General features: G+C 38.7%; 1 protein-coding gene across 22 annotated transcripts in view; it reads right to left on the bottom strand.

Moving 5' to 3' along the window:
* RBFOX2 (RNA binding fox-1 homolog 2) overlaps nucleotides 1-27,510 on the bottom strand; it is a 287,477-nt gene that overhangs the window by 187,077 nt on the left and 72,890 nt on the right. For all 22 annotated transcript variants that reach the window (XR_006336568.1, XM_043880689.1, XM_043880690.1 and 19 more), the window contains exon 2: nucleotides 15,892-15,942. Coding sequence is in view for 21 of the 22 variants with exons in the window: in XM_043880689.1 (XP_043736624.1) it covers nucleotides 15,892-15,942 (51 nt within the window). In the remaining variant the exon portion in view is untranslated. The remainder of the gene's footprint in view (nucleotides 1-15,891; nucleotides 15,943-27,510) is intronic.

Below are 27,510 nucleotides of genomic sequence, written 5' to 3'. Positions count from 1 at the left end.
CATATAACTTGTTTGAAAAAGAAAATTTTCTGCTAAAAAATTTAGCCTGAAGATCAGTGTTCCTCTTTAAAACAAAAGCCAATTTCAGTAACACTTATTATTACCACCTTCAACAAATCTCTCACAAAACTGGAAGTCCCAATTTCCTCATCTGCCAGTCACGATTAAAGCCCTGCCTCCCTGCATGCAGACCAAATTGGTTGAGTGGGGTCTCACCACTCCCAAGATCAAACGAGACTAGATATGAAGCCATGTGTAAATGAGAGGACTGCAGAAACATAAAACAGAATTTTCATCCCCTCCCTAAAGGGCAAGGAGGGGAGCAAGCTGGGAAATAACACTTGCTGCTGACCAAAGAAAAATCAAACATGTAAGTAAAATGTAAACAAAATAAATGTTCAAATAAGAGTAAACAAATAAAAGACATGTGCATGGTGGAAATATCATCAACTCTGAAATCGAACACATTTAAAATCCAGCTTCCCTAGTTAACAGCTACACAGCCGTAGGCAATGGCTTAAACCTCTTTGACTCAGGGTTTTCTCACCTGCAAATGAGATGAAATAATACTTCCCCAGTGCTTTATACAGGGACTGGCACCTAATGAGTCAGTGTTTAGTACAGGTTAGCTCTCTTTTCACGGAGACCTGCCATTTATTACTAAGACCCACCTGCTAGAATTAACGAGTGGGTTCCCTGTAAAAAAGTAATGGAATTAAGGCGGTAGGAGTATCTTTAGCTGAGATGATTCTATGAGCCACGCAACAGTACAAAGCTTGTGTGAGCACAGGCTGGAGGCACTCTAAGGGAACAATGAAAGGTACTAATAACAGGAGATACACAGACCATCCCCTGTTGAAAAGTTCTACTAATTCAATAACGGTATTTATTGAGTGTTTTAAGAGCCTTCTATGGCTCCATAAAATGACAGATTTACATTGAACATCCACTTCACCAAACCCATTAAACTTGTAAGAGGCACTCTCTTGCTGAAGATTAGATATCTAGCTTCTTAAGTATTAATTTTTCATACTGCTTTGGCAAAGCAAAGGCAACAAACCTAGTTAAAGTCTGAACAGAGTTTTTGCTTTCCTTTGTCCACAGGAAAAATCTCACAACAGAGTAGTCTCTCTATTTCATGAAGGCTGAGATGACTTTACTTTTTAATTTGCCCATTTACCAAATTCTCACTGAGCACTTACTCTGTAAAAGGACTCAGGAATATCAAGAAGTACTGACAGGATAGGGTCCTTGTCCTCACAGGACCGTGTGAGTCATCCAACTTGTCTACCACCACCCAACAGGCAGTAGTGAAGTGCTGTTACAAAGCAGGAAAAATGTGCCTCGGGGGTTCAGTGGGCATTTACTAACAGTCTGTACAAGAAATAAGTGCGCTAGGCAAGACTTCATGGAGCGGGGAACATCTGAGGTGGGATTTAAAGAATGAAGTATATTTAAACAGAGAGAATACAATAAAGAAAAAACTTAGAATTAAAACCCATATTTGATTTCAAAGCTACATTATCCCACCCCATTATGTGCCTAAAACACAGAATGCCTTACACAAAACAAAAGGAAAAAGACAAGGGCCAGATCATGGAAGGCCTAGAGTAACCACTAAAGGGTCTTCAGCAGACAAAAGCTAAGCAGAATATGAGCCCCAGTGAAATCAGAGTTGTGCCTTTAAATGCATGATTATGCAGAACTTGCTGAAATTATTTTTTGGATGCACCAAATTTTGTAACACAAAACCTTAAGTCATCTGTTGCATTCCCCTACCTCTTTAAGTCAACCCTAAATCAGCTCAGTATAATGGTATACAGCTAATACTACTAAGAAAATAAAAATATTTGACCTACAACTGAAACGCACAACTATATTGTCCAACTACAACACCTTTGGCCTTATCTTATATTTGACTAGTTGGTTTCATTCTAAATCACTGGTCACGGTTATCTGTTGAAGAACAACAGGTTGAGGAAATATACCAAGCTTCTTAAAAGTAACTTACCGAGTGTAACCAGGGCTGGTTGAAGAGACCACCTGCTGCTCAATGGTACTACCTACCAGAGCAAGATGATCCTACTAACTAACTACTTGGCCACTCTAAGCAATTCTAGACCGGTGAATCTCCTCATATTGAAAATTGCTAATAAAGGAAATTCTATAATTTTCCTTTTATAAATAGTCCCAGTGATTAATAATCTTTAGTCATGTAATTCTTTTTGATGGCCACGTTAGATCTTTCATCATAATACACATCAACTGTATACATAGTATTAGGTCAGTCTACTACAAAGTCAAGCAGTGAAGTTATGATCAATCTGTTTACAAAATACATACTAAGCACTTGAGTCAAGAATGGATACAAACTGTTCTACCAGCCTGAAATCACAGCAAGCCCAAACTGAGTGAAAGGAGGCAAAGTAGGGGAAGAAGTCAAACTCCTGCATAAAAGACAGGACATGCCAAGAAACCAGCTACAGAAGAGGGGTGAGAAGGAAAGACAGCCACACTTTTCATTCTTTGGACTCAAGTCACTCTCTCATCTATCCAGAGCCATAGCAACCCTGTAGATTCAGAGGGGAGAGGCTAAGGGACAAAAACTGCCACTGTTTCCACAATGACGCGTGACACTCCCAAGTACCACAAACGCAAACCCATCACAGCCAAAACAGCCCTGAAAGGAAAAGAGGGAAGTTGAGCCCAGAGATGAGAAGAGTTCTTCTAGATTCCAAGGAAAGCTAAAGATAGTGGTTAGTAAACAACATCAACCAATAAGACACTTTTTACCTAAGAAGTTTTTAAAAATTTAACCTTTACAATCACTTTACAGACATAGACACTTACCCTCACTTTCACAGAGGATAAAACTGAGCCTTAGAGAAGTTAAATAATTTGCTCACAATCTTCACAGTATTTCCCAAACTGCCTTGATCTGAACCTCACGGAAATGTTCATATAGACATGTTAAAATGAGTTCAAATGATTAGTGGGAATTAGGAAAGATTTCATAAAGCAGGTTAAGTTGTGGCCAGAGATCCTAAAGGATACATAGGACTCTGCTAGGAAAAGGAGGAACATTTCAAGCAAAGGGCACTAGAAAGAAATCAATGTCCAGGAGAGAGAATTGAAGGACTGAAAGAAGACACACGGAGCAGAAGAAATATGTGGGTAGGGTAACAAGGAGCAAGGTGGTTGCAGAGAGCCTTCAGTGTCTGCTCAATTTGAACCAGATTCTATTCAAGACATGAAAGTCTCAAAAATGACTCCCTCTTTCTATTTATGTTGCCAAGACCCATAATGAGTGAGGCAAATAAACTTACACAGATTTCATTTCCCTCACATTGACATATTTTTTCTTGGAAATATGGTAAAGCCATGTTCCTGCACTAGAAATTTCAAATCAATACATGTAATTCATTTCACATGGTGAATAACTAAGACTCAAAAAGAAAATGAAAAACAGACTTAAATCAGAGACTGTGAGAACTAATCATTTCCTTATAAAGCTTCCTTAAGGCCTCTTTCCCATAAAATAGAAAAGAAAAATAATTTACTGACCCTATTACATGTCAAGAAACTTACAAATGTTATCTCAAATCCTACAACAACCTTTCACAGTAGATACTATTCCTATATTACAGAAACTGAGACTTAGAGAAAGCTCAAGAAAAAACTTGTCCAAGATCCTCTAGCCTGCAATGGCAGAGCTGATACTTAAACCAAAAGTCAGGGATGCGGGTGTGTGGGGGTGTGTGTAGGGGGTGTGTGTGGGTGTGTGTGGGTGTGTATCTACAGAGGAATTTCCATGAAATAACTTTACACAGAAGCTACAGTATCTTGGTTGGGGGTTGGGGGAACCCAATGAAACTGGCTGATCCCTTACCATATCACATCCCTTCAGACATGCAGAAAGTAGCATAATTTCTCTTAACTACATTACGGGCTTTCTTGCCCAAACATGCCTGCCACTAAGCATCTGGAGAAGACTGTCTCAACCAAACACAAAGCCACTATAAACCTGCCAATCTTTTTAGAGCAATTGCCAGGCCTGAAAAGAGGTAATCAAATGCCTGTTTACATAGGATGGTTATGCAGAGTTTATTCAAACTTAGCACATAAGAATCAGTTTTGTTTTATTGGGGGAAGGAAGATTTGTCTTGCAAAATCTCATAACTGGGAAAAAATATTTCCAAATTGTAAATATGACAAAGAACTCAAATCCAGAGTATATAAAGAACTCTTACAATTCAACAGTAAAAGAACAAACAAACCAAATATTTGTATAACCAAATAAAACTAAATAAATGGGCAAAAGACTTGAACAGACATCTCAACAAAGAAGATACATGAATAGCCAATAAGCACATGAAAATGTATTCTACATTGTTAATCATCAGGGAAATGCAAAGTAAAACCACAATGAAATAGCAATATATACTCACTATAATCAAAGAGATGGATAAAACCACACCACTTTGGAAAAGTTTGGCAGTCTCTTAAAGTTAAGCATAATACTTTTTATAATTTCTTCTATCATATTACTACATTGAAATTTTTATAAGGTTCAGTCAAATATTTAGAAATATTTTATTTTCCTTTCAAATTGGATTTAACCCTTTAATTGTCTAGATATTATTTTGATTTGTAACAGAAAGAAAATGAGTTACTTGAGTAGTTTTTAAAAATAACTTTCATTAAATTGTTCAGTGATCCTCCCCCCAAAAAGCTAAGCATAACTTTACCATAAAACCCAGCTATTCCACTCCTAGAAATCTGCCCAAGAGAAATGAAAACATACATCCATACAAAGACTTGTGAGTGTTCATAACAGCATTGCTACTGCTAAGTCGCTTCAGTCGTGTCCGACTCTGTGTGACCCCATAGACGACAGCCCACCAGGCTCCTGTCCCTGGGATTCTCCAGGCAAGAACACTGGAGTGGGTTGCCATTTCCTTCTCCAATGCATGAAAGTGAAAAATGAAAGTGAAGTCGCTCAGTCGTGTCCGACTCTTAGTGACCCCACGGACTGTAGCCTACCAGGCTCCTCCGTCCATGGGATTTCCCAGGCAAGAGTACTTGAGTGGGTTGTCGTTGCCTTCTCCCCATAACAGCATTATGTACTCATAAAAACCAAACTGGAAATAAGCCAAGTATCTATCAACTGGTAAATGGATTAACAAAATGTGTACAACCACTCAACAGAATACTATTCAGCAATGAAAAGTAATGATATGGTGATACATATGATGACATGGATGAATCTCAAAAACACTATGATAAATGAAAGAAGTCATACAAAAAACATTACATACATATTATATGATTGCATATATACGAAATGTCCAGAAAAGGTAATTTTATAGAGTCAGAAACAAGTAGATGGTTGTCTGGGGCTTGGGTGGGAGTAGGGATTGATTGCAAACAAATTTAGGGGGATAATGAAAATATTCTAAAACTGGACTGTGGTGATGGTAATATAAATCTATAAATCTGTCTATAATAAAAATCCTTGAATAAGAACACTTACATTGAGCAAACTTCATATATTATATCTCAATAGTGCTTTTCTGGCCTGGAGAATTCCATGGACTGTATAGTCCATGGAGTCACAAAGAGTTGGACACGACTGAATGATTTTGTTTTGAAATTCCCTCACAGCTCAGTTGGTAAAGAATCCACATGCAATGGAGGAGACCCTTGTTCAATTCCTGGGTCGGGAAGATCCACTGGAGAAGGGATAGGCTACCCACTCCAGTATTCTTGGGCTTCCCTTGTGGCTCAGCTGGTAAAGAATTTGCTGCAATGTGGGAGATCTGGGTTCGATCCCTGGGTTGGGAAGATTCCCTGGAAAAGGGAAAGGCTATCCACTCCAGTATTCTGGCCTGGAGAATTCCATGGACTGTATAATCCATGGGGTAGCAAAGAGTCGAACATAAGTGAGTGACCTTCATTTTCACTTCATGCTTCTTAAAAAGTAATTACTAAACATATATATGGATTTTCTATACATATATACGTATGTATTAAATAACTCCAGTGGAAACCAAAAAGTATACAAGAAAGGGAATGTAGTCATAATATTTTATGGTTCAGCTATATTCACTCATAATAATGTATATATTATGTAAACATAAATAAATAATGAACACTGATTTAACAACAACAAAAAAGGCTTTGTTAGAAGGAAGGGGAGAGTGTCTATAAAACTGCTAATTTCTCGCCTCCAATAGTAAGTAGGAAGCCAAAGGATAGAGCTTCAAACTGATAAATCAAGAAATATCAGAACAAGCATGTGATTTAGGTGCACGGTTGTAAGTAACAAAAGAAATAAAATGGTCTTTCCTAGGAGAGAGAAAATTTTATGAAGTTTCTACAGGATGGAATGATCTAAAAGGCAATATTAAGCCTGAAGCCGATGAACAGTTTGAAGCTGCAGCACTTACCAGCCCTTCATCCACTAGAGGGTGTAAGGCAACACTACACAAGGACCTGAGCCGCTGACGAGTGACCCGATGTCTGATACTGAAGAGAAGCAACATTTGAATAAATTTTGCATAAGGCTGAAAGCAGGGTTCTAGGTAACCTACTAGGAAGAAAAGAAAGCGATTGCATACTTTTTGTAATTTAAAAGCAAAGTATAATTACTCTTGATTGTGAGATATAAGAGAGGTATGAAGGAGGAAGGAACAGTTAGGCAACTTGGGATGGACATGCACACACCGCTATATTTAAAATGGATAACCAGCAAGGACCTCCTGTATAGCACAGGAACTCTGTTCAATGTTATGTGGCAGCTTGGACGATAGAGGAATTTGGGGAAGATAGGACACAGGTATACAAATGGCGAAGTCCCTTCACTGTTCATCTGAAACTATCACAATACAGTTAACTGGCGATACTTGAGTACAAAAATTTTTTTTAAGAAATTTAAAAATTAAAAAAAAGAAAGAGGTATGAAACATTTTATTTCTAAATCTGTCATTTTAATCCAGTCTCCAACTGGGAAATGGCAGTGGGGTAAAGCTTCTCATTCAACAACTAAGTGCTAGCTGGAACTGATACTAAACACAGCAAATGAAAAAGTTGTCCTCTAGACAGTTGTAATGTTGCCTTTTTTTGGGGGGGGTGGTTGGGGGATTCTAAGTATTCATTCATTACAGCAACCACAATGTAGCTTTGAAAAACATAAAGCAGATCATGTCATTCTCTGCTTAAAATCCTTCAAAAGCTTCACATTAAACTGAGAATATTTTTCGTTTATTCATTGAACAAATACTTATTGATCTCCTCCTACACACCTAGCTCTGCTCTAAGCAATGTCACAACTTGTACAGAACTTATATTTTAGTGGAAAGAGACAGACAATAAAGTATACACACTAGATAATTTAAGATAACAATGAGAGAGAGTGAATGGTCAGGCTATGTATATGTGGATAACTTTAGACTGGTGTGGTCTGGGAAGGCTCCTCTGAGAAGTAAACTTTGTCCCCATGATCGGAATGAGAAGGTGAAGATCTGGGTCAAGAGCACTGCAGATCTGACAGTGATTCCACACCTGAAGCTAAGATCAAGCTCCATAAGTTAAAAAATGAAAAGAATGCCCAATGCAGCTGAAGTTGACACTAAGTAAGAGAGGGGTAGGAGATGAATTACAGAGGTAGGCAATAAGCTCATATAAACATACTCCTAAATCCATACAATGAGATATTCTACCAAAAAAACAAAGTACTTATACATGCTACAATATGGATGAATGTTGAAAACATTATACCAAGTGAAAGAAACCAGTCACTAAAGACCAGATACTGTATGATTATGCTTTCATTAAATGTCCAGAATAGGCAAACACACATAGACAGAAAGCAGATCAATGGCGCATGTGTGCAAAGAATGGTAAAGTGACAGCTAAAGGCTATGTATGAGGTTTCTTTAGGGTGGCATTTTTAAGAACAACAATTACTTGAATCTTGTTTTTCAAAACTGTAAACTGCAATCCATTAGTGAGTTCAGGAAATCAATTCTGGTCAATCAATTGTTAGTCACAATCAACAGTTTTGGTTTTTTTTTTTTTTTAATGGAATAGAATGGAAAATATCACAGAGCTAAGAGTAACAGGCAAATTTAGCCTTGGAATACGGAATGAAGCAGGGCAAAGGCTAATAGAGTTTTTACCAAGAGAACGCACTGGTCATAGCAAACACCCTCTTCCAACAACACAAGAGAAGACTCTACATATGGACATTACCAGATGGTCAACACCAAAATCAGACTGATTATATTCTTTGCAACCAAAGATGGAGAAGCTCTATACAGTCAGTAAAAGCAAGACTGAGAGCTGACTGTGGCTCAGATGATGAACTCCTTATTGCCAAATTCAGACTTAAATTGAAGAAAACCACTAGACCACTCAGGTATGACCTAAATCAAATCCCTTATGATTATACAGTGGAAGTGAGAAATAGATTTAAGGGACTAGATCTGATAGACAGAGTGCCTGATGAACTATGGACGGAGGTTCACGACACTGTACAGGAGACAGGGATCAAGACCATCCCCATGGAAAAGAAATGCAAAAAAGCAAAATGGCTGTCTGAGGAGGCCTTTCAAACAGCTGTGAAAAGAAGAGAAGCCAAAAGCAAAGGAGAAAAGGAAAGATATTCCCATTCGAATGCAGAGTTGCAAAGAATAGCAAGGAGAGATAAGAAAGCCTTCTTCAGTGATCAATGCAAAGAAATAGAGGAAAACAATAGAATGGGAAAGACTAGAGATCTCGTCAAGAAAATTAGAGATACCAAGGGAACATTTCATGCAAAGATGGGTTTGATAAAGGACAGAAATGGTATGGACCTAACAGAAGCAGAAGATATTAAGAAGAGGTGGCAAAAATACACAGAAGAATTGTACAAAAAAGATCTTCATGACCCAGATAATCACGATGGTGTGATCACACACCTAGAGCCAGACATCCTGGAATATGAAGTCAAGCGGGCCTTAGAAAGCGTCACTATGCACAACACTAGTGGAGGTGATGGGATTCTAGTTGAGCTCTTTCAAATCCTGAAAGATGATGCTATGGAAGTGCTGCATTCAATATGCCAGCAAATTTGGAAAACTCAGCAGTGGCCACAGGACTGGAAAAGGTCAGTTCTCATTCCAATCCCAAAGAAAGGCAATGCCAAAGAATGCTCAAACTACCGCACAATTGCACCTATCTCACATGCTAGTAAAGTAATGCTCAAAATTCTCCAAGCCAGGCTTTAGCAATATGTGAACCATGAACTTCCAGATGTTCAAGCTGGTTTTAGAAAAGGCAGAGGATCAAATTGCCAACATCCACTGGATCATCAAAAAAGCAAGAGAGTTCCAGAAAATGTCTATTTCTGCTTTATTGACTATGCCAAAGCCTTTGACTGTGTGGATCACAATAAACTGTGGAAAATTCTGAAAGAGATGGGAATACCAGACCACCTGACCTGCCTCTTGAGAAACCTACATGCAGGTCAGGAAGCAACAGTTAGAACTGGACATGGAACAACAGACTGGTTCCAGATAGGAAAAGGAGTACGTCAAGGCTGTATATTGTCACCCTGCTTATTTAACTTATATGCAGAGTACATCATGAGAAACGCTGGGCTGGGAAGAAGCACAAGCTGGAATCAAGACTGCTGGGAGAAATATCAATAACCTCAGATATGCAGATGACACCACCCTTATGGCAGAAAGTGAAGAGGAACTAAAAAGCCTCTTGTTGAAAGTGAAAGAGGAGGGTGAAAAAGTTGGCTTAAAGCTCAACATTCAGAAAACTAAGATCATGGCATCTGGTCCCATCACTTCATGGCAATTAGATGGGGAAACAGTGGAAACAGTGACAGACTTTATTTTTTGGGGCTCCAAAATCACTGCAGATGGTGACTGCAGTCATGAAATTAAAAGACACTCACTCCTTGGAAGGAAAGTTATGACCAACTAAGATAGCATATTAAAAAGCAGAGACACTACTTTGCCAACAAAGATCTGCCTAGTCAAGGCTATGGTTTTTTCAGTGGTCACATATGGATGTGAGAGTTGGACTGTGAAGAAAGCTGAGCACCGAAGAATTGATGCTTTTGAACTGTGGTGTTGGAGAAGACTCTTGAGAGTCCCTTGGACTGAAAAGAGATCCAACCAGTCCATCCTAAAGGAAATCAGTCCTGGGTGTTCATTGGAAGGACTGATGCTGAAGCTGAAACTCCAGTACTTTGGCCACCTCATGCGAAGAGCTGACTCACTGGAAAAGACCCTGCTGCTGGGAGGAACTGGGGTCAGGAGGAGAAGGGGATGACAGAGGATGAGATGGCTGGATGGCATCTCCGACTCGATGGACATGAGTTTGAGTAAACTCCGGGAATTAGTGATGGACAGGGAAGCCTGGCGTGCTGCGATTCATGGGGTCACAAAGAGTCGGACACGACTGAGCAACTGAACTGAACTGAACTGAAGAACACAATATGGATAAGTAATTTTGGTAAGACTAATTTAACTCTTATGTTTGTGTATGTGTGTGTGTGAGTGTACTGGGTCATGATGTAAAAGGTATCGTTTACTAGAAATTGCCATCTTTTTTAAGCTTGAAAGTGCTGAGCTAGACCTTGAACACCCTTACTATGTCCTCCATTGCAAACCTCCCCAAGGAAAGAAAAACAGCCATCATTTCTTTGCCACTGAAACAAATGAGTGTGACAGAAAATGCACTTACTATTGCCCATGGCTCCCAATCAAAATAAGCCCTAAAAGTTCATTTGCAAAAAACTGGACAAAAATAAAATTCATTCCAGGGATTAAAAAAAAAAAAGATAACTGGTGAGAAAAGGGGAAATTAAAAATCCTCAAGAAGAAAGAAAATACTTTTGGGATAAAAATCTCTTAGGTAAATTTATAATCTTCCCTCTAAATTAAAAGTAAGGCTGCTACTCCATATTTAAATCCCTAATTATCTCAGTCACATCTGTCATCTTTTTTGAAATTCCCATTTTGTCGGAATCACTTTATCATGTTCATATAATAGCTCTTCGACAGATTTTTAGAAAATTGAAGGAAAAAACTTTTTAAGGAGCCACTGAGTAGCACTTAAAAAATCAGAGTTCTAACACTGTGACATTAATTTTCTTTATATTAAAAATCAAAAATTATAACAGGAAGTTTTATTTCAATCCTCATGGGCATGTTCTTCTTGACACTCCCAGGAAAGCAGTGTTCTCTAAGCTAAACAGCAAATCATAATCATAGTCCATAGTGTAGCTAGCAAGTAAAAGTAAGTAAATTCATAAAATAAAAAAAAGATAAATTGTAGACTGTAAGTTATTTTAACAAACAAAACAGGAAGAAAACTTGACAGAAGTTCAGTTATGTAAGGAACTTCCAGTTCATATGAAGACTTTTCGTGCTGTTACATTCTCCAAAGATTCCGTAATATCTTATCTTGCCATAGGAAGATGAGAACATCCCCATTTAAAGAGGAGAGAACGCTGACAGAAGAGTACAAGAGGAAACTACAAGACACAGAGGCTGAAAATCCAGGGCTCAAGTCTAACTGTGCCGCTAACTATGTGACAAGGGGAAATTCATTGAAAAATCTCTGCTTTGAGGGACAGGGTGGGTACAGAGGGAGAGGGGGGTTCAGGATGAGGGAACACATGTATACCTGTGGCTGATTCATGCTGACGTATGGAAAAAACCATCACAATATTGTAAATTATCCTCCAATTAAAATAATTAATTTAAAAAAAAAGTCTTTTCCTAGTAAGTCCAATGCTAGGGGTTTCCTCAAAAAAAACAAAACAAAACAAAACAAAAACTCTACTTTGGTTTTCTTAGCTACAAAAGAGGGATAATAAAGCCCGACCTTCCTAGTAGAGCTATTGTGAAGATCAAAACTGAATATACTGACACCTGGAAGCACACACTGTAAACTGCACAATAATTTACTAACATTCCGGTTCCTTAGCTGATTCAACACCTGAACCCAACCAAGAGTCTGTGCTCTCATCTCCAATGTCAATGTCAATACTTCATGCCCATAGGTCGAGTGTGGGCAATGCACCAAGCCATAATCCCAAACCTTATCATCCCAGTTAAGGGGTGCTTAGCTGCTCACTCATGTCCAATTCTCTGCGACCCCATAGACTGTAGCCTGCCAGGCTCCTCAGGCCATGGGATTCTCCAGGAGAGAATACTGGAGTGGGCTGCCATGCCCTCCTCCAGGGACCAGTTAAGGGGATACTCACTCTATTTCTTTAATCATAGCTAGGATGACCACACATCCCATTCATCAAGATCTGCCTCAGACTATTCAACGGTAGCATCCCTCTTCTCTCTCAAAATTGCCCCAACTTGAATGATAAACTATATGCAGTCACCCTAATTACAGCAGATATAACACTGTAGCACCAAGAGGTGACAGGCAAGGTCTAGGTTTAGGACTCCCATTGTAGTTCCTAGGGGCCCCTGAAAACCATTCCAAACAAAAAAAACCAACATTAGCAGAAATAATAAGTTTCCTATGCAGAACTAAGGCCCCTTCTAATCAGTCTGCTGTTCCCAGGTCCCTCCTGAATAAAAACTCTGGTGCTAATGCACACAAATATTCTCTCCTTCAGAGAACATTACAAACCCACAAAATATTCCAGCCTTAATCAACACTTGGGAGCTCTATCATAAACATGTGCATATACACATAAATCACAGAGCTAGGAATCTAAACCATGACATTATGTCATCAACCTAAAATTCTGCATGGCCTGAGATAAAACATTCAGCCTTTCTGAGCAGGTTTTCACTTCTGCTAATCTAGAACATGTCTGTCTCCTCCACTTCCACGGAGAGACCACATCAGCAAACACTGTGATGTGCTCGGAGTGCTTTGTAAAAGCAATGGAGTGCCATCCTTGAAAGCCTTTAACTGATTGGGAAAGAAGGCTGAGCTGAAATTGCATAAAAAAGCAAAACCTCTACAAGGGGACAGGTGGGTTTTTCTCCCCACCTCTCCTTCCCAGGTTTTTGATTCAAATGTGTTACCAGGGGTGTGTGTAACAGGGTGAAAAGTGTCACCGTAACGGTGAAATGCTGGCCCACTTAGTGCTAAGGAACTTTGTTGTTATAATTCTTAACCAGGGTCATGGACTCCAAGATTTATAGTTCAGTGTCAAGGGATCTATGAAGCCCCCAAATGATAAATAAATAAAGTGAGTGAGCAGAAATACTGCACATGACCACATTTTTCTTTGGTAAGTCAATAATGGCCAGTATAGAGGAAAGGACACTCAAAAACAGAGGACAAATTTCAGTGCTAATTCAGCTACAAACTTGTATTGTTACCTTGGATAAATCACTTTAATCTCTGTGTGCCTGTTTCTTTATCTTTCCAAAGGAAATACTTGCCTTATCCATTCAAGAGGTGGCGGTGAGGATAAGAGGAGAAAATACTGATGAAAGCCCCACTTTGCAACAGTCAAAAGATTGTCACATTTATCTCTTTGAAAATCACCATTAGAAGCTGAGAGGAATTTTGTCTGGAGATGGTTCCTATTTATTTAGAAAGGAAATGCCAAAAAATAAGGAAAAGCAAATAAAGATTCACATAATTAAAGTTCACCTTCAACTCCACTCTCCGGTCTCTGGATGTGCTGAGCCAAAGCACTCTGGGGAGGTGTTCAGTTTCTGCCCAGCTCAGGCTGCTCAGTGACCAGTGTTTCACACTGATAAATGCCTCCCAAATCTCAGAGCACAAAGTGAGAGTTCGCAAGGTTAGGCACATTAATTAGCAGGATTCATCTGGATTCTGTATTCATCAAATGCAACAAGCAGCCATTCAATATTTGCCTCTTTGCACTACACTAAGGTCTCTAATTCAAAGATCCAGACAGAAAAACAAAATAAAACCCAAGAAAGTAAACTAAAATAAACCTGTCACCATCAGAATGTGCCTCAAAGTAAATTAAGCAGCTTTAAACCACAGCAAAAGGGTCTGCATAGGCCCACAGCAGAGACAGTATGAGCAATAAATGTGCAGGCTACAGAAGTGGGTCCCACTGCAAAAGAAAGGAAAAATAAAGTAGTTCTAAGCAAAGACTACTTTTTGTGCTTTAACAAATTCTTCTTAATTCCTTCTGCTTAATTACTTACTGATCTGTAATCCCCACAGGAAGACACATTATACAGTACCTTTTCAGATTCTTTTAAACTTTGTTAAGTCTGTTCCCCATACTTAACTTCAATTAGTTTTACCTTCCTATATCTAAAATAAGCCTATATCCAAAATAAACAACATTTGATAAGCAAATATTTGCATTAGTACACAAAAGTAGACTCAGAGACCGACCACGATCCCTTATGTTTTAAAGGTCCTAGGTGAAAAGTACAGGGTGAAATAGAAAATGTCACTCATTTCAAAGCAGCCCAGAGGATTGTAGTGTTTTATTTTGGCTGCAAAAATCACCTGGAGGAATTTCTAAATACCTGAATGGCTAAGCCCAATCTCAGACTCACTCAATCAGAACCTCTGGGGCCTAGATCTCCAGGCAATGGTACTTTTTCTGTTATATGGCCAGGATATAGAACTGCTATCAAAGGACATGAATTTCACAGTTTACAGAAGCTCTAGGGCAAATCTAAACCAGAAAGAAAAAAGGAAGACCTTCTACATTATCTTTAGGTCTGGGGTAAATGACCATCTCTTTCACCAGAAGCTCCCATAGGGAAGACCTTCAGTGCCAACAGGGATCCCACTGGGAGATGAACACAGAGAGGAATAGCACTTTCTCTCCCCTCCTTTTTGCCATACCCTACCTGGACCAGTCTGATGCCAACTCAACACCAGAAATGCAAGAACTGAGCCAATACTTCCAAATCTGGAAGGCCCTCAAATAGTGCTGTTGACTATGGCGCCATCCTGGTTTTTAAGCTCAGCTTCAGGGGTTTTGATGAGATTTAATTAAGTTCTAGGAAGGGAAACTAGGTCAACCCCTTGGTCGAGCATTCTGATAACGCACATCCCTTAATGTGCATTACTGGACAAGTCTAATAATGGTGATTTTTTTGGACAACCCTATAAGGAATAGTGGATAGGCATTCAAAGATACACATGATGGCTAGAAATTCAGAGATATTTCTAGGAGCTACCCTTTTAAATCTCCTGAAGAGTTTCAATATCTTCAAACAGCAGGAGGTAAATTCCAGAGGCTAGGTGTCTTACATCATTTCTCTGAGGCAGCCTAACCTGTTCTACCCTAACTCTGTCAGCCTCACCAGATCCGAAAAGCACAAGGACAGGGAAGGCATTTTACACCCTTGCCTAAACCATACTGAGGATGTCTTGGCGGGAGATGGTTTTGCTCTAACCCACAAATGGGACCCGGGCTTTCTCCAATCATCCTCCCTATCTAACAAAGAAAGGCAGCAGAAACTTCCCTGATTAAAACCATAAGGCTGAATTCTCCCAGGGACAAGAATGGAATTTTCTTGTTGCTGATTACTGCAGGGACTCCAAAAATCTGTGCAGGCAGGAGCTAAGTGGCTGGGAATAAACAGACAAGTCTAACACAAAAGTATGAGACATTAAGAAAATCAAGTTAAAAAATTATCATGTAGCCTGTAGAAGAAAAAACAAAAGCAATTACAACTGTGCTTGAGTGACTTTCCCCCAATAATATCCACAATTTCAATAATGTGATTACAATACCTTTAGGGTTAAGAAGTATGTTTTATATATTGCTAATGTAGATTCGTTGCTGAAACTAACCAAATCACTCTCCAAAATAAATAATTCCAGGAAATGCTCTCTATCATGTAGCATTCTTAGATAAAACACACATATACCACATCTGAGTTATAAACAACTTATACCAACCTGGCTGTCCCGTGTTGGGAATCCATGATAACCTGGGGTCAGAGGCTCGTTCTGAGACAAAGAAAAGAAAAGAAAACCATAAGACAAAAGACAGTGTTAAGAATCATCAGAATCATCCACAATGATCAGACATAAATTCCTGCAGTAGTTCCTAAGGTATTCCATTACTCTACTCCACTCTACCTATATACATCTCTGAGTTAAGCATGCAGGATAGCAAAAAAATCAAAAACAAATAAAAAACAGTATTTGCTTAGGAGCACTATCCATAAAGCACTGTGTTCCTCCTCGTCCACCTAAATGTTTGCTTCTCAGTGCCTCTCCAACAGAGCACTCCAGGGATTTGGGGCAGATCAACTCCTAACTTCACACTATGGGACTCCAGCATGTCTGGCCCCTGAACTCTAAAAGCCAGTAGCACTCCCGAACACTGGACAACGAAAAACCTTTACACATTTCCAAAAGTACCCTCGTTGGGAAGGGGACAGCATCACCCCTACTGAGAACTGCCTCTTGACCTGGACAAGTTTTGTCCCTTCCCTCTATCAATCTGCTTTCCTTCAGTTTTGCCCCTGTTCCAGACTTCCTCTAACATCCTACATCCTATGGACTCAAGTGACTCCTAATATGTATATGTGTTAAATTTATTAGGTTATTTGCACAATTTACTTTCCATATTATTTATAATTTAATTCATCTTTTTGTAAAGGTGTATCATACTGAGTAGGTCTTCCCAGGTGGTGCCAGTGGTAAAGAACCTGCCTGCCAATGCAGGAGACGCAAGACACATGGGTTCAGTCCCTCGGTCAGGAAGAACTCCTAGAGGAGGGCATGGCAACCCACTCCAGTACTCTTGCCTGGAGAATCCCATGGACAGAGGAGCCTGGCAGACTATAGTCCATGGGATCGCGCAGAGTTGTACACAACTGAAGTGACTTAGCACGCACACACACACATCATACTGAGTGCCTGATCTTCACATTAACCATTAAATCAAGATCCTTGTGGGCTAGAATGGTAACCAATAGAAGCTATGCAAACCCTAATTTAGTATAAGGTCATACAATATGAGCACTCACTAATGGCTTACTTGACTCATTCAGTCATACACTGAGTATCTAATATTTTGAAAGAACTGTTTAGATGACTGACAGAGTAAGAAAGATGAATAAAACAAGACCCTTGCCTCCAGGGGAACTTTAAAGTGGGAGGAGATACACATGCACATAAAGATGTAAATGTGTTTTTGTAGTTTTTTCAAGGTACGCAATACAGCTACCTGAAAGATATTCATCCTCTTCTTCAATTCATTTGTATTTCCACTCCTACTAGCAGAAGGTTAAGTTAAGAAGAATTTTCATCAATAGGACCTTCTTTTATGACAAAAGAGTGAACCTTTCATCTAATGGTACATCTGCTTTGATTTTATCTACATCTTTGATCATCAAAAGTCCACACTCCTTTCAAAAATATGAAAGCAAGGTGTCAACTTAAGCTCCGTGCATAGACCCCCATGTCTTGTTCATCATGATTTCCCCACAGTTAAGCACAGTGTCTAACACATGCTGGACATTCAAAAGAATGTATAAATAAATAAATGAGGTTCAATAATGAAAAATTATTAGGCATCCGTTAGAGCATAGAAAAAGCAAGAAAATTCCAGAAAAACATCTACTTCTACTTCACTAACTATGCTAAAGGCTCTGACTGTGTGGATCACAACAAACTGTGAAAAATTCTTCTAAGAGGTCGGAATACCAGACCACCTGACCTGCCTCCGGAGAAATGTGTATGCAGGTCAGGAAGCAACAGTTAGAACTGGACATAGAACAACAAACTGGTTCAAAACTGGGAAAGGAGTATGTCAAGACTGTATACTGTCACTCTGCTAATTTAACTTATATGCAGAGTACATCATGTTAAATGCAGGGCTGGATGAAGCACAAGCTGGAATCAAGACTGCTGGGAGAAATATCAGTAACCTCAGATATGCAGATGACACCACCCTTATGGCAGAAAGAGAACCAGAACCAAAGAGCCTCTTGATGAAGGTGAAAGAGGAGAATGAAAAAGCTGGCTTAAAACTCAACATTCAAAAAACAAACATCATGGCATCCAGTCCCATCACTTCATGGCAAATAGAGGGGGAAACAGTGTCAGACTTTATTTTTTTGGGCTCCAAAATCACTGCAGATGGTGACTGCAGCCACAAAATCAAAAGACGCTTCCTCCTTGGGAAAAAAGCTATGACAAATCTGAACAGTGTATTAAAAAGCAGAGACATTACTTTGCCCACAAAGGTTCGTATAGTCAAAAGCTATGGTTTTCCAGTAGCCATGTACGAATGTGAGAGTTGGACCATAACGAAAGCTAAACGCTGAAGAACTGATGCTTTTGAGCTGTGGTGCTAGAGAAGACTCTTGATGGCATCACCAACTCAATGGACATCAGTCTGAACAAGCTCCGGGAGTTGGTGATGGACAGGGAAGCCTGGCGTGCTGCAGTCCATGGGGTCACAAAGAGCTGGGCACAACTGAGTGACTGAACTGAACTGGACTTCAAGGAGGTCAAACTAGTCAATCCTAAAGGGAATCAATCCTGAATATTCATTACAAGGACTGATGCTGAAGCTGAAACTCCAATACTTTGGCCACCTGATGCGAAGAGCTAACTCATTAGAAAAGACCCTGATGCTGGGAAAGATTGAAGGCAGAAGGAGAAGAGGACAACAGAGGACAAGATGGTTGGATGGCATCACTGACTCGATGGACATGAGTTTGAGCAAGCTCCAGGAGATAGCGAAGGACAGGGAAGTGCTTCACCTGTCCTGGAGTGCTGTAGTCCATGGGGATCACAAAGAGTCAGACACGACTGAGCGACTGAATAAGCATTCACAGATGATCACTGACTCACAGACAATTCAAGTTCTCTTTTTTTATTCCTAAGTCTCTATTTTGGACATTTATAAATTGTCTTCCCAAAGACAGTACACCAAAGATAATTGCCTTTAAAAATGATAGGTGCCAAAAAAAAACAAGTGATAGGTGCCAAAACAATCATGAGAAAGAACATAGTTGAAGGGTTCACATTACAAAGTTACAGTAATCAAGACAGTGTAATACTTTTAAGAACAGACAGACAGACCAATGAGGTACAACCAAGAGTCCAGAAATAAACCCTTGCAGTTATGATCAACTGAGTTTTAAAAAGTATGCCAAGAAAAGTAATGGAAGAAAGAATAGCCTTTTCAACAAATGGCACTGGAACACTTGGATATCTCGTGTTGAAGAATAAAGCTGGAACTCTGTCTTACACCATATACAAAATTAACTCAAGACAGATCACAGACCTAAAATCACACAACACTTAGAAGAAAACAAAGGAAATCTTCATGACCTTTGATTAAGTAATGGTTTCTCTGATATAACTACAAAAACACAAGTGACAAGAGGGAGGTGGGAGGGGGGATCAGGATGGGGAACACATGTAAATCCATGGCTGATTCATGTCAATGTATGGCAAAAACCACTACAATATTGTAAAGTAATTAGCCTCCAACTAATGAAAATAAATGGAAAAAAAAAAACACAAGTGACAAAGGAAAAACAGATTAAATGAACTTCATCAAAACTTAAAACTTCAGTACTTCAAAGGACACCATCATTTCTGGGGATCTAATACACACATAGTGATTACAGTTAACAAGACTGTATGATATACTTGAACTTTGCTAAGAGAATAGGCTGTAAATGTTCTCACCACACAGACACACACAAAGATAATTATATGACATGATGCAGGTGTTAGTTACAGCTATGGTATTAATCATTTTGCAATATACAAGTGTATCAAACCAACAAGTTGTACACATTAAACTTACACAATGTTAATGCTAATTATGTCTCAATACAGCTGGGGAGGAAAAGATACCATCAGGTTAGACAACAGAATGGGAGAAAATATTTGCAAATCCTTTGTCCAACAAGGGACTTGTATTCAGAACATAAAAGAACTCTTAGACAAATAATCCAAATTTTTAAACGGGCAAAAGTTGTAAGCAGGAAGTTCTCCAAAGAGGATATACAAATGTCCAATAAGCACATGAAATCAACACTGTTGGTCATTAGGAAAATGCACATCAAAACCATAATGAGATAACACACCCACTAGGATGGCTACAGTCAGTCAGACAATAACAAGTATTATCAATGATATGGAGAAACTGGAATCTCACACATTGCTGTTGGGAATGCAGAATGGTGCAGGCTCTGTGGAAACAGTTTGGAAATCCCTCAAAATATTTAAAAAAAAAAAAAGTGACCATGTGATCCAGCAATTCCACACTATGTGTAACCAAGAAAACTGAAAACATACATCCATAGAAAGCCTCGTACACAAATGTACATAGCAGAGTTATTTCATAATAGCCAAAAAGCAGAAATAATCCAAATGTCCATCAACTGATGAATGGAGAGAAAAGTGTGGTACATGTATAACTGAGTATTTTTAGCAATAAAAAAGGAATAAAGTATTGATAAAACAAAGATGAACTTTAAAATCATCATGCTGAGCGAAAAAAATCAGAGACAAAAGCTACAAACTATAATTTCATTTATAGGAGATATTCAGAATGGGCAAATCCATAGAGAAAGAAAGAAGATTAGTAGTCTAGGGACTAAAGGGGGTGACTGCTAATGGGTACTGTGTTTTACTTTTGGTGATGAAAATGTTCTGGAATTAGTGATGATGGATTCACAACTCTGATTTTGCTGAAAACCCCAAAACACTAAACACCACTAAAAACACTTTGAAAGGGTGTGATTTATGGTCTGTGAATTATAGGTTAATAAACTTGTTATTTAAAAATAATAATAATAGGCAATGTTGGCTGGCTATTCTCACACTAATTTTTACAGGGGAGACACCTGTGGCTTTGTTGTTTTACTGAGTTGCTCAGTCATGTCCAACTCCTTTGTGACCCCATGATTAGGATCCTCTGTCCATGGGGATTCTCCAGGCAAGAATACTGGAGTGGGTTGCCATTTCCTCCTCCAGGGGATCTTTTCAACCCAGGAGTCAAACTCACATCTCTTGCGTCGGCAGGCAAGTTCTTCAGCACTGAGTCACCTGGGAGGCCCACCTGCAGCCTAGACCAGAACAAAAAGAACAGAGCTCCTTCCAGAATCCCCAAGAGCCGGGTTCATTCCCTCCAGATTTTAACAATGCTGATGATAAAGATGATGATATTGAGCAATCAATCAGGCACGGTTTTAGGATGATGAGGAGAGAGGGAAGAGAAAGTGGCAAAGAGAAGAAGATAATAAAACACAGATAATAGGTGGGAAAGGCAAACTTTCAACCCAGGTCTGTTGGATTCCAAAGCCACTGTTTGTCCCATTTTATCAAATTATCTTTTCTAATCATGCCATATTATTCCTTTACAATAATAATCATGCCATGTCATTTCTTTACAATAAATTTCAAGACTGAGAAAGGAATTAGAGGAGTAAGAAAGTCACCAAATACCCCAAAAGCACCATTAACAAAGATTCATCACTCCCAGAGAGACTATCCCATGTATACACTCTTTGAGTTCAACAATGCACAACACTTTTTATAAGGGAAACAAAACAAAACAAAACAATCCTCCTACAAGCAAGCACTGTCAAACCTTTAACAGCAAAGACAGGTGTAATAACAGGTGCACAGAGGTGTGCCAGAGGAAGTGGACTTCCTCCTTCACCTGCTTAGCAAAATGGCTCTCCTTTCTCCCCCACCTCTCACCCCCAGAACTCTCCAGCCCTCAGACACGTCCTGCCTCACTGAAGGCGGCCTACTTAACGACACAGGCTTGTTTTCCTTTTTACTTTTACGGTATATATACCTGTCCCTTCAAAATGCATGAACTTTGCATGTTTTTGAATTTTATAGAAATGAATCCTATTGCATAGCAATTTCCTTCTTTTCTCAATATTCTGAGATTTATCTCCACTTATGCATGTCACTACATTTCACTAATTTTGACCACTGCTTAGTTTTCTATATTATGACTATGTCACAATTTATTTATCCCTTTTGCTTTCCTGTTAACAGACTTAAATTGTTCCCAGTTAAACTCACTAACCACACTGCCTGTGAACATTCTTTCAGAGCTGAGGTATCACCTTCCACCCATACACTGGCAAAAATAAAAATGTGACAAACTGGCAAGAAGAGGCAATAGACATCTTCACATCTAACAGTACGAATACAAGCATATTAGGAGTACCCTTTTGGAAAGCAACTTTACAATAATTATTAAAATATTAAATACTCATACCTTTTTGTAATTTCATATCTCTGATTTCTTTATCTACTCTATAGAGAATCACCTGAACTTGTGCTCAAAGAAGCATGTTGGACCATAACAAAAAGAACAGGGATCGTTCCAAAATCCCCAAGAGCCTTGTTTGTTCTGGAGTCTATACATTTACTACAACACCATTTCCTATAGACTTTAACAATGCAACTGCAAAGGGTTTTTTAATTCAGTGCTATTTGCAATACTGAAAAACTAAAAAGAACCTCAATTATAGGGAAATAGTGTTATCAACTATTGTATTGTTTCAACATCCTCTGTTGAACTCTGCAAGCTTTTTATTTTTTTTTTTCATTTATTTTTATTAGTTGGAGGCTAATTACTTCACAACATTGCAGTGGGTTTTGTCATACATTGACATGAATCAGCAAGCTTTTTAAAAGGTAAAAAATCTCAACAAACTATCTCAAGTCATACTGAATGACAGCAAAATAGTCGGTTGCTATTCCTTTAAATCTCAATACAAAAGAGGTATTTCTATGGGCTTCCCTGATAGCTCAGATGGTGAAGAACCTGCCTGCAATGCAGGAGACCGGACTCAGTCCCTGGGTCAGGAAGATCCCCTGGAGAAGGGAATGACAGTGAAATAAATCAGTGTGCTATTCCTTTAAATCAAAATACAAAAGAGGTATTTCTACATGAATATAAAATCATAAATAACTGCACAGAGAAGATCTAGAAGGATATACAACAAAGTTCTAACAGTGGTTCCCTCTAGGGAGAAGAGTAAGATTTGTGGAAGGTTGACAGGGCATTCTCTATGGGAATTATTTGAATATACAAAATGTAAAATTCATGTATTAAGAACCAAAACAGTCACTATTACCAGTGTTTCATAATGGTTTATACAAACAGGTATTTTGTGCAAAAACACCTTCATATAATCTTATTTAGTCCTCACAATGCAGAAAATGGGTTTCATAACCCTCATTTTACAGGTGACAAAACTGAATTTCAGAATGATTAAGTGGTTTGCTGAAGACCAAACAGCTAATGATAGTGGTCAAGCTGCCTTCAGATTCAGGTCTTTTAACTGTATACCTAGTACTCTATTACCTCATGACAACCTGTACAAACCAGTACTGGTCCTGGGAGAGATTGATATAATTGTCTAAAAACGTGCAGATCTGAGTTTTTTAATCAGAGTGAAAATAGTTGCTGAAATGTATTATTTTTTAAATTTTTTATTTCATATTGGAGTACAGTTGTAACAATGTTGTGTTAGTTTCAGGTGCATGGCAAAGTGATTGAGTTATACATTAATAACAAATTTAAAGAGGAGATGAAATTACATGGAACAGATGGGACAGAAATCAGATGTGTTTAAACTCCAAAAAGGAAAGGCTTTAGCAGCTGTATTGCCATGAGCAAGAGTTATTGACCTAGTAAGACTGGAAGACTTAGAAAATGACCGCCAAGACATAGAAGCTGCTCAAAAAAAAAAAAAAAGAAAAAGAATATGTAAGAAATAAAATACTAACCATAAGAATTTTACTACAGGTCAACAATTAAACCTGTTTAGAAGCTTCTGATTAATTAATATATGTAACTGACAAATAATTGTGATGGATCGTGAATGTACAACAGACACTGAAAGAAGTGAAGAAAAATATTACCTGATTTTTATATTCTTCACTGGCTGCTTAGAAGCTCCCACTGCATCTATGTTTGAAGAATCCACTTAAGCAGAAGCATCCTTCATTTATTCAGTAAAAGTGGATTTAACAACTGCTTTATGACAAGTACGGTGCTGGTATCCCTGCCCTTGAAGAGCTCTAAGTCATAATAATAACAAGATAATGTGATTGATAACACAACTAACATCTATAAAAAGAACTACAGGACTCCATAAGATCTTTTGGAAACGTGTGTACTGAAGTTGGGGGTGGGCGATAAGTGGTAATAGCCTCTAATCTCGTATCGGAGGACAGGATCTCCACACTGTCAAGGACCGAAGAATGCTGAAAAGACACAGTGGATTTTAAAACCACTCCTCTAAATGCATTCTGAAAATCATCAACATCATTTCTAAATGATTAAACACATACAAAGAGCCAATAATATATTTGCGTGTTCCAAATTAAAATCACCTAGAATACTGAGCCTATTAGGTACAATAGATCAGCTTACCTAAGCATGCTTTTTTAAAGAGAGGCACTAAGAGGACTCAGTAACACTGAAGATCAAAAACGTCCTGCTTTCAGTACAGAAATACAGTAGTGATATAACATACTAGCTATAAATCCTAAGCAATGATCAACAAAACTCTGAGGAGTCTAAGGAAGATGCAACTCTGCCAGCCTCCCCTGGTTTCACCCACTTAACAGGCCATGTGTTCAGCAGCCAGAGATTTATCACAAGAGTATTTTTTTCACTGGTTTCTATCAGTGATGAAGGTTGTCTAGGAACAGGAGCACAAAACTGAAAATGTACAAGAAAGCTACATTAAGCAATTAGAAAAAAAAAAAAATTAACCCACCTTACTGTCTTTCTTTTGTATCTAACAAAATCAAACCCGCTTCACAAAATGGAAGAGGAAGAAAAATATTGAGACTGGAACAAAATAAGTTCTTACCATCAGGCAATTTGGGAAGAGGAAAGGAAAATGAAGCAAAGGAAAGTAAGAATGAAGCTGTCCTCTGACAAACAAGCCTGATCAACGGTACTAAGTTTTTCATTGACTGACTTACTCTCAGTTGAAAATTAATTTCATATTACCTTACATACATTTAACAGTGGAGGGAAAAATTGATTTAGACCATATCAGCCAGGGAAGAAAAGCAAATCAAGTTTCGCAGGTATTTCAATACCTTTGTTTTGCAGCCCAAGTTACTTGAAGTCGTAAGCCTATTTTTGAGTGGGGACACGGAAGGGAACACCACAGGAACTGAAGAGGCAGCAAAGTTCCACATGTTATTATGTACAAAAACCAACCCTAGCAACAAGTACTTCTGAGTTAGGAAGAGAGACTGCTTAATAACAATAGATCATTATTCTGTGTCCAAACCATACAAGGCTCAAGGTATCCAAAGGTAAGAGGACTTATAAGGGATATGAACCTGGTAGTATCTAACAACACAGTCCCAACAGAAAGTGCAATGGGTAACTGGCAAGCTAAACTTTCACACTACTATATGCTGGGCTTAGTCGCTCAGTCATGTCTGACTCTTTGCAGCCCCATGGACTGTAGCTGCCAGACTCCTCTGCCTATGGCAATTCTCCAGGCAAGAATACTGGAGTGTGTTGCCATTTCCTTCTCCAGGCATCTTCCCAACCTAGGGATCAAACCCACGTCTCCTGCACTGCAGGAGGATTCTTTACCGTCTGAGCCACCAGGAAAACCCATAATAAAACAAAACATAGAGTAATTCATCCCACCTCCCCAACAAGAAAACTGACAGCCAATACCTCTTTGTTACATTCACCACTTCCACCCCAAATATCCCATTTTTTTTAAGAGCCAGTTCATTCTGGGGGTGCTTTATCTCAGCCCTAGGGCTGGTTGCTATTATAATTCTTATAATATTAATTTAAATATTAACTTAATATTAAAATTAATTTTATGTTAATGATATATTATCATCTATCACATTATTACAGTATATCTGTTACATCTGTTATTCCTTAGAGTTCATTCTACACCTTACAAGCCAATCCCTTATTACTTCAATCTGCTGTTACAATAAATGATTCTTTATGTTAAATTCCTTGTTTAAATTACTTATAGTCTCTTTGTCCTGATTGGACCCAGACTGATACAGATGAACTGAAACAAAATGGTAATAGCCACTGATTTCACACAGGACAGACATTATGTTTCATATTTTATATACATTATCACTCTATATTCTCACTAAAACTCTATAATGTATCTCTCAACAGTAAGAAAACAGGCTTAGAAAATGAAGTAATTTGTTTATGATAATGCAAATCCAGGTTGGTCTAATACTCCAGCCCCTGCTGGTTCCCTACTATAACATTTATTTTTCCTCACAGAATCTAGCAACACTTTTTAAAGAACTAAACATCTATGTCCTGGAGAAGAATGAACAAAGCAGTTCTGGCTGCTATACTTAGAAAGGGCAGCTTCCAAGGTTGGCCCTGAGTGGTGCCTGGGAACTGAGATTTCAGGAGGGTTCTATTCCCAGAACAAGTTAAGAATGGCTCACTGTGCCTAAACTGTGCAAACCATATGGTTGATGCTGAACACTGCTTTCCTTCTGGGAGTCAAGAATCCGAGCACATGCTAGGCAGAGGGTGCCAAAGTGTACAACCCTTCCCAGCTCTGCCCCAGAAAGAAAAATTTCCCCACTAAGGCTCTAATGAGCTTCCCCAGTAGACAACATTGCCACCACTGGCTGAAGCAGAGAAGCACACCCCGTGTGACTGCACTTTACCACCATGCACTTTCTCCCTTGGTGATTTTGCTTTGTATCCTCTCGCTGCTATAAATCATGGCCATGAGTATGTCTAGACACTGAATTCTGTAAATCCCAGCAAATCACTGGAGCTGGGGTAGTCTTGGGGACCTCCTAACACAGCCTGTGACATGCCAAGTATTTTATTAAATGCAGAGGACACGAAGATGAATGGGGCCTTTCCCTCAAGGAATTTGAGAATCTATTTAAATTTCCCTTCTTTCACTTCTCTGATCTTCACTTCTCAGTCTGTTCACCACTTAAAATAGATCAGATACATTTCCTTGAGCTAAATCTCATTCTTGGTACTGAAATGATGCTAAATATTTAATAAGTCCATCAGGCAAAATCTGAGATACAAAGCTCTAATAAACTCGAAGGCCACACATATTTTCTTTTTACCTTCCCCATCACATTGTGTTCCTCATTAAAAATGAATTGACAAACCCTTGTACACTGCTGGTAGGAATATAAAATGGTGCAGCTGCTACAGAAAATTGTTTGGCAGTTCCTCAAAAAGTTAAATATAGAAATACCACATGGCCCAGCAATTCCACTCTTAGGTATATTCCCCAAAGAATTAAAAATAAGTACTCTTGCCAGCACTTGTACACCCTATGCAAGAGCTGAAAGGTGGAAATAACATAAATGTCCATCAGTGAACAAATAAATTATTGTATATACATACAAAGGAATATTATTTGGCTATAAAAAGGAATAAAGTGCTGAAATATGCTATAACATGAATGAACCTTGAAAATATGATGGTATATGAAAGAAGCCAGACACAAAAGGTCATGTATTATGCAATTCCATTTATATGAAATATCAAAAATTAGCAAA

Source organism: Cervus elaphus, chromosome 22 (genome assembly GCF_910594005.1).
Source record: "Cervus elaphus chromosome 22, mCerEla1.1, whole genome shotgun sequence".
NCBI classification, from domain to species: domain Eukaryota; kingdom Metazoa; phylum Chordata; class Mammalia; order Artiodactyla; family Cervidae; genus Cervus; species Cervus elaphus.
Note: the sequence above shows the minus strand (reverse complement) of the source record. Positions and strands in the feature narration are given on the sequence as shown.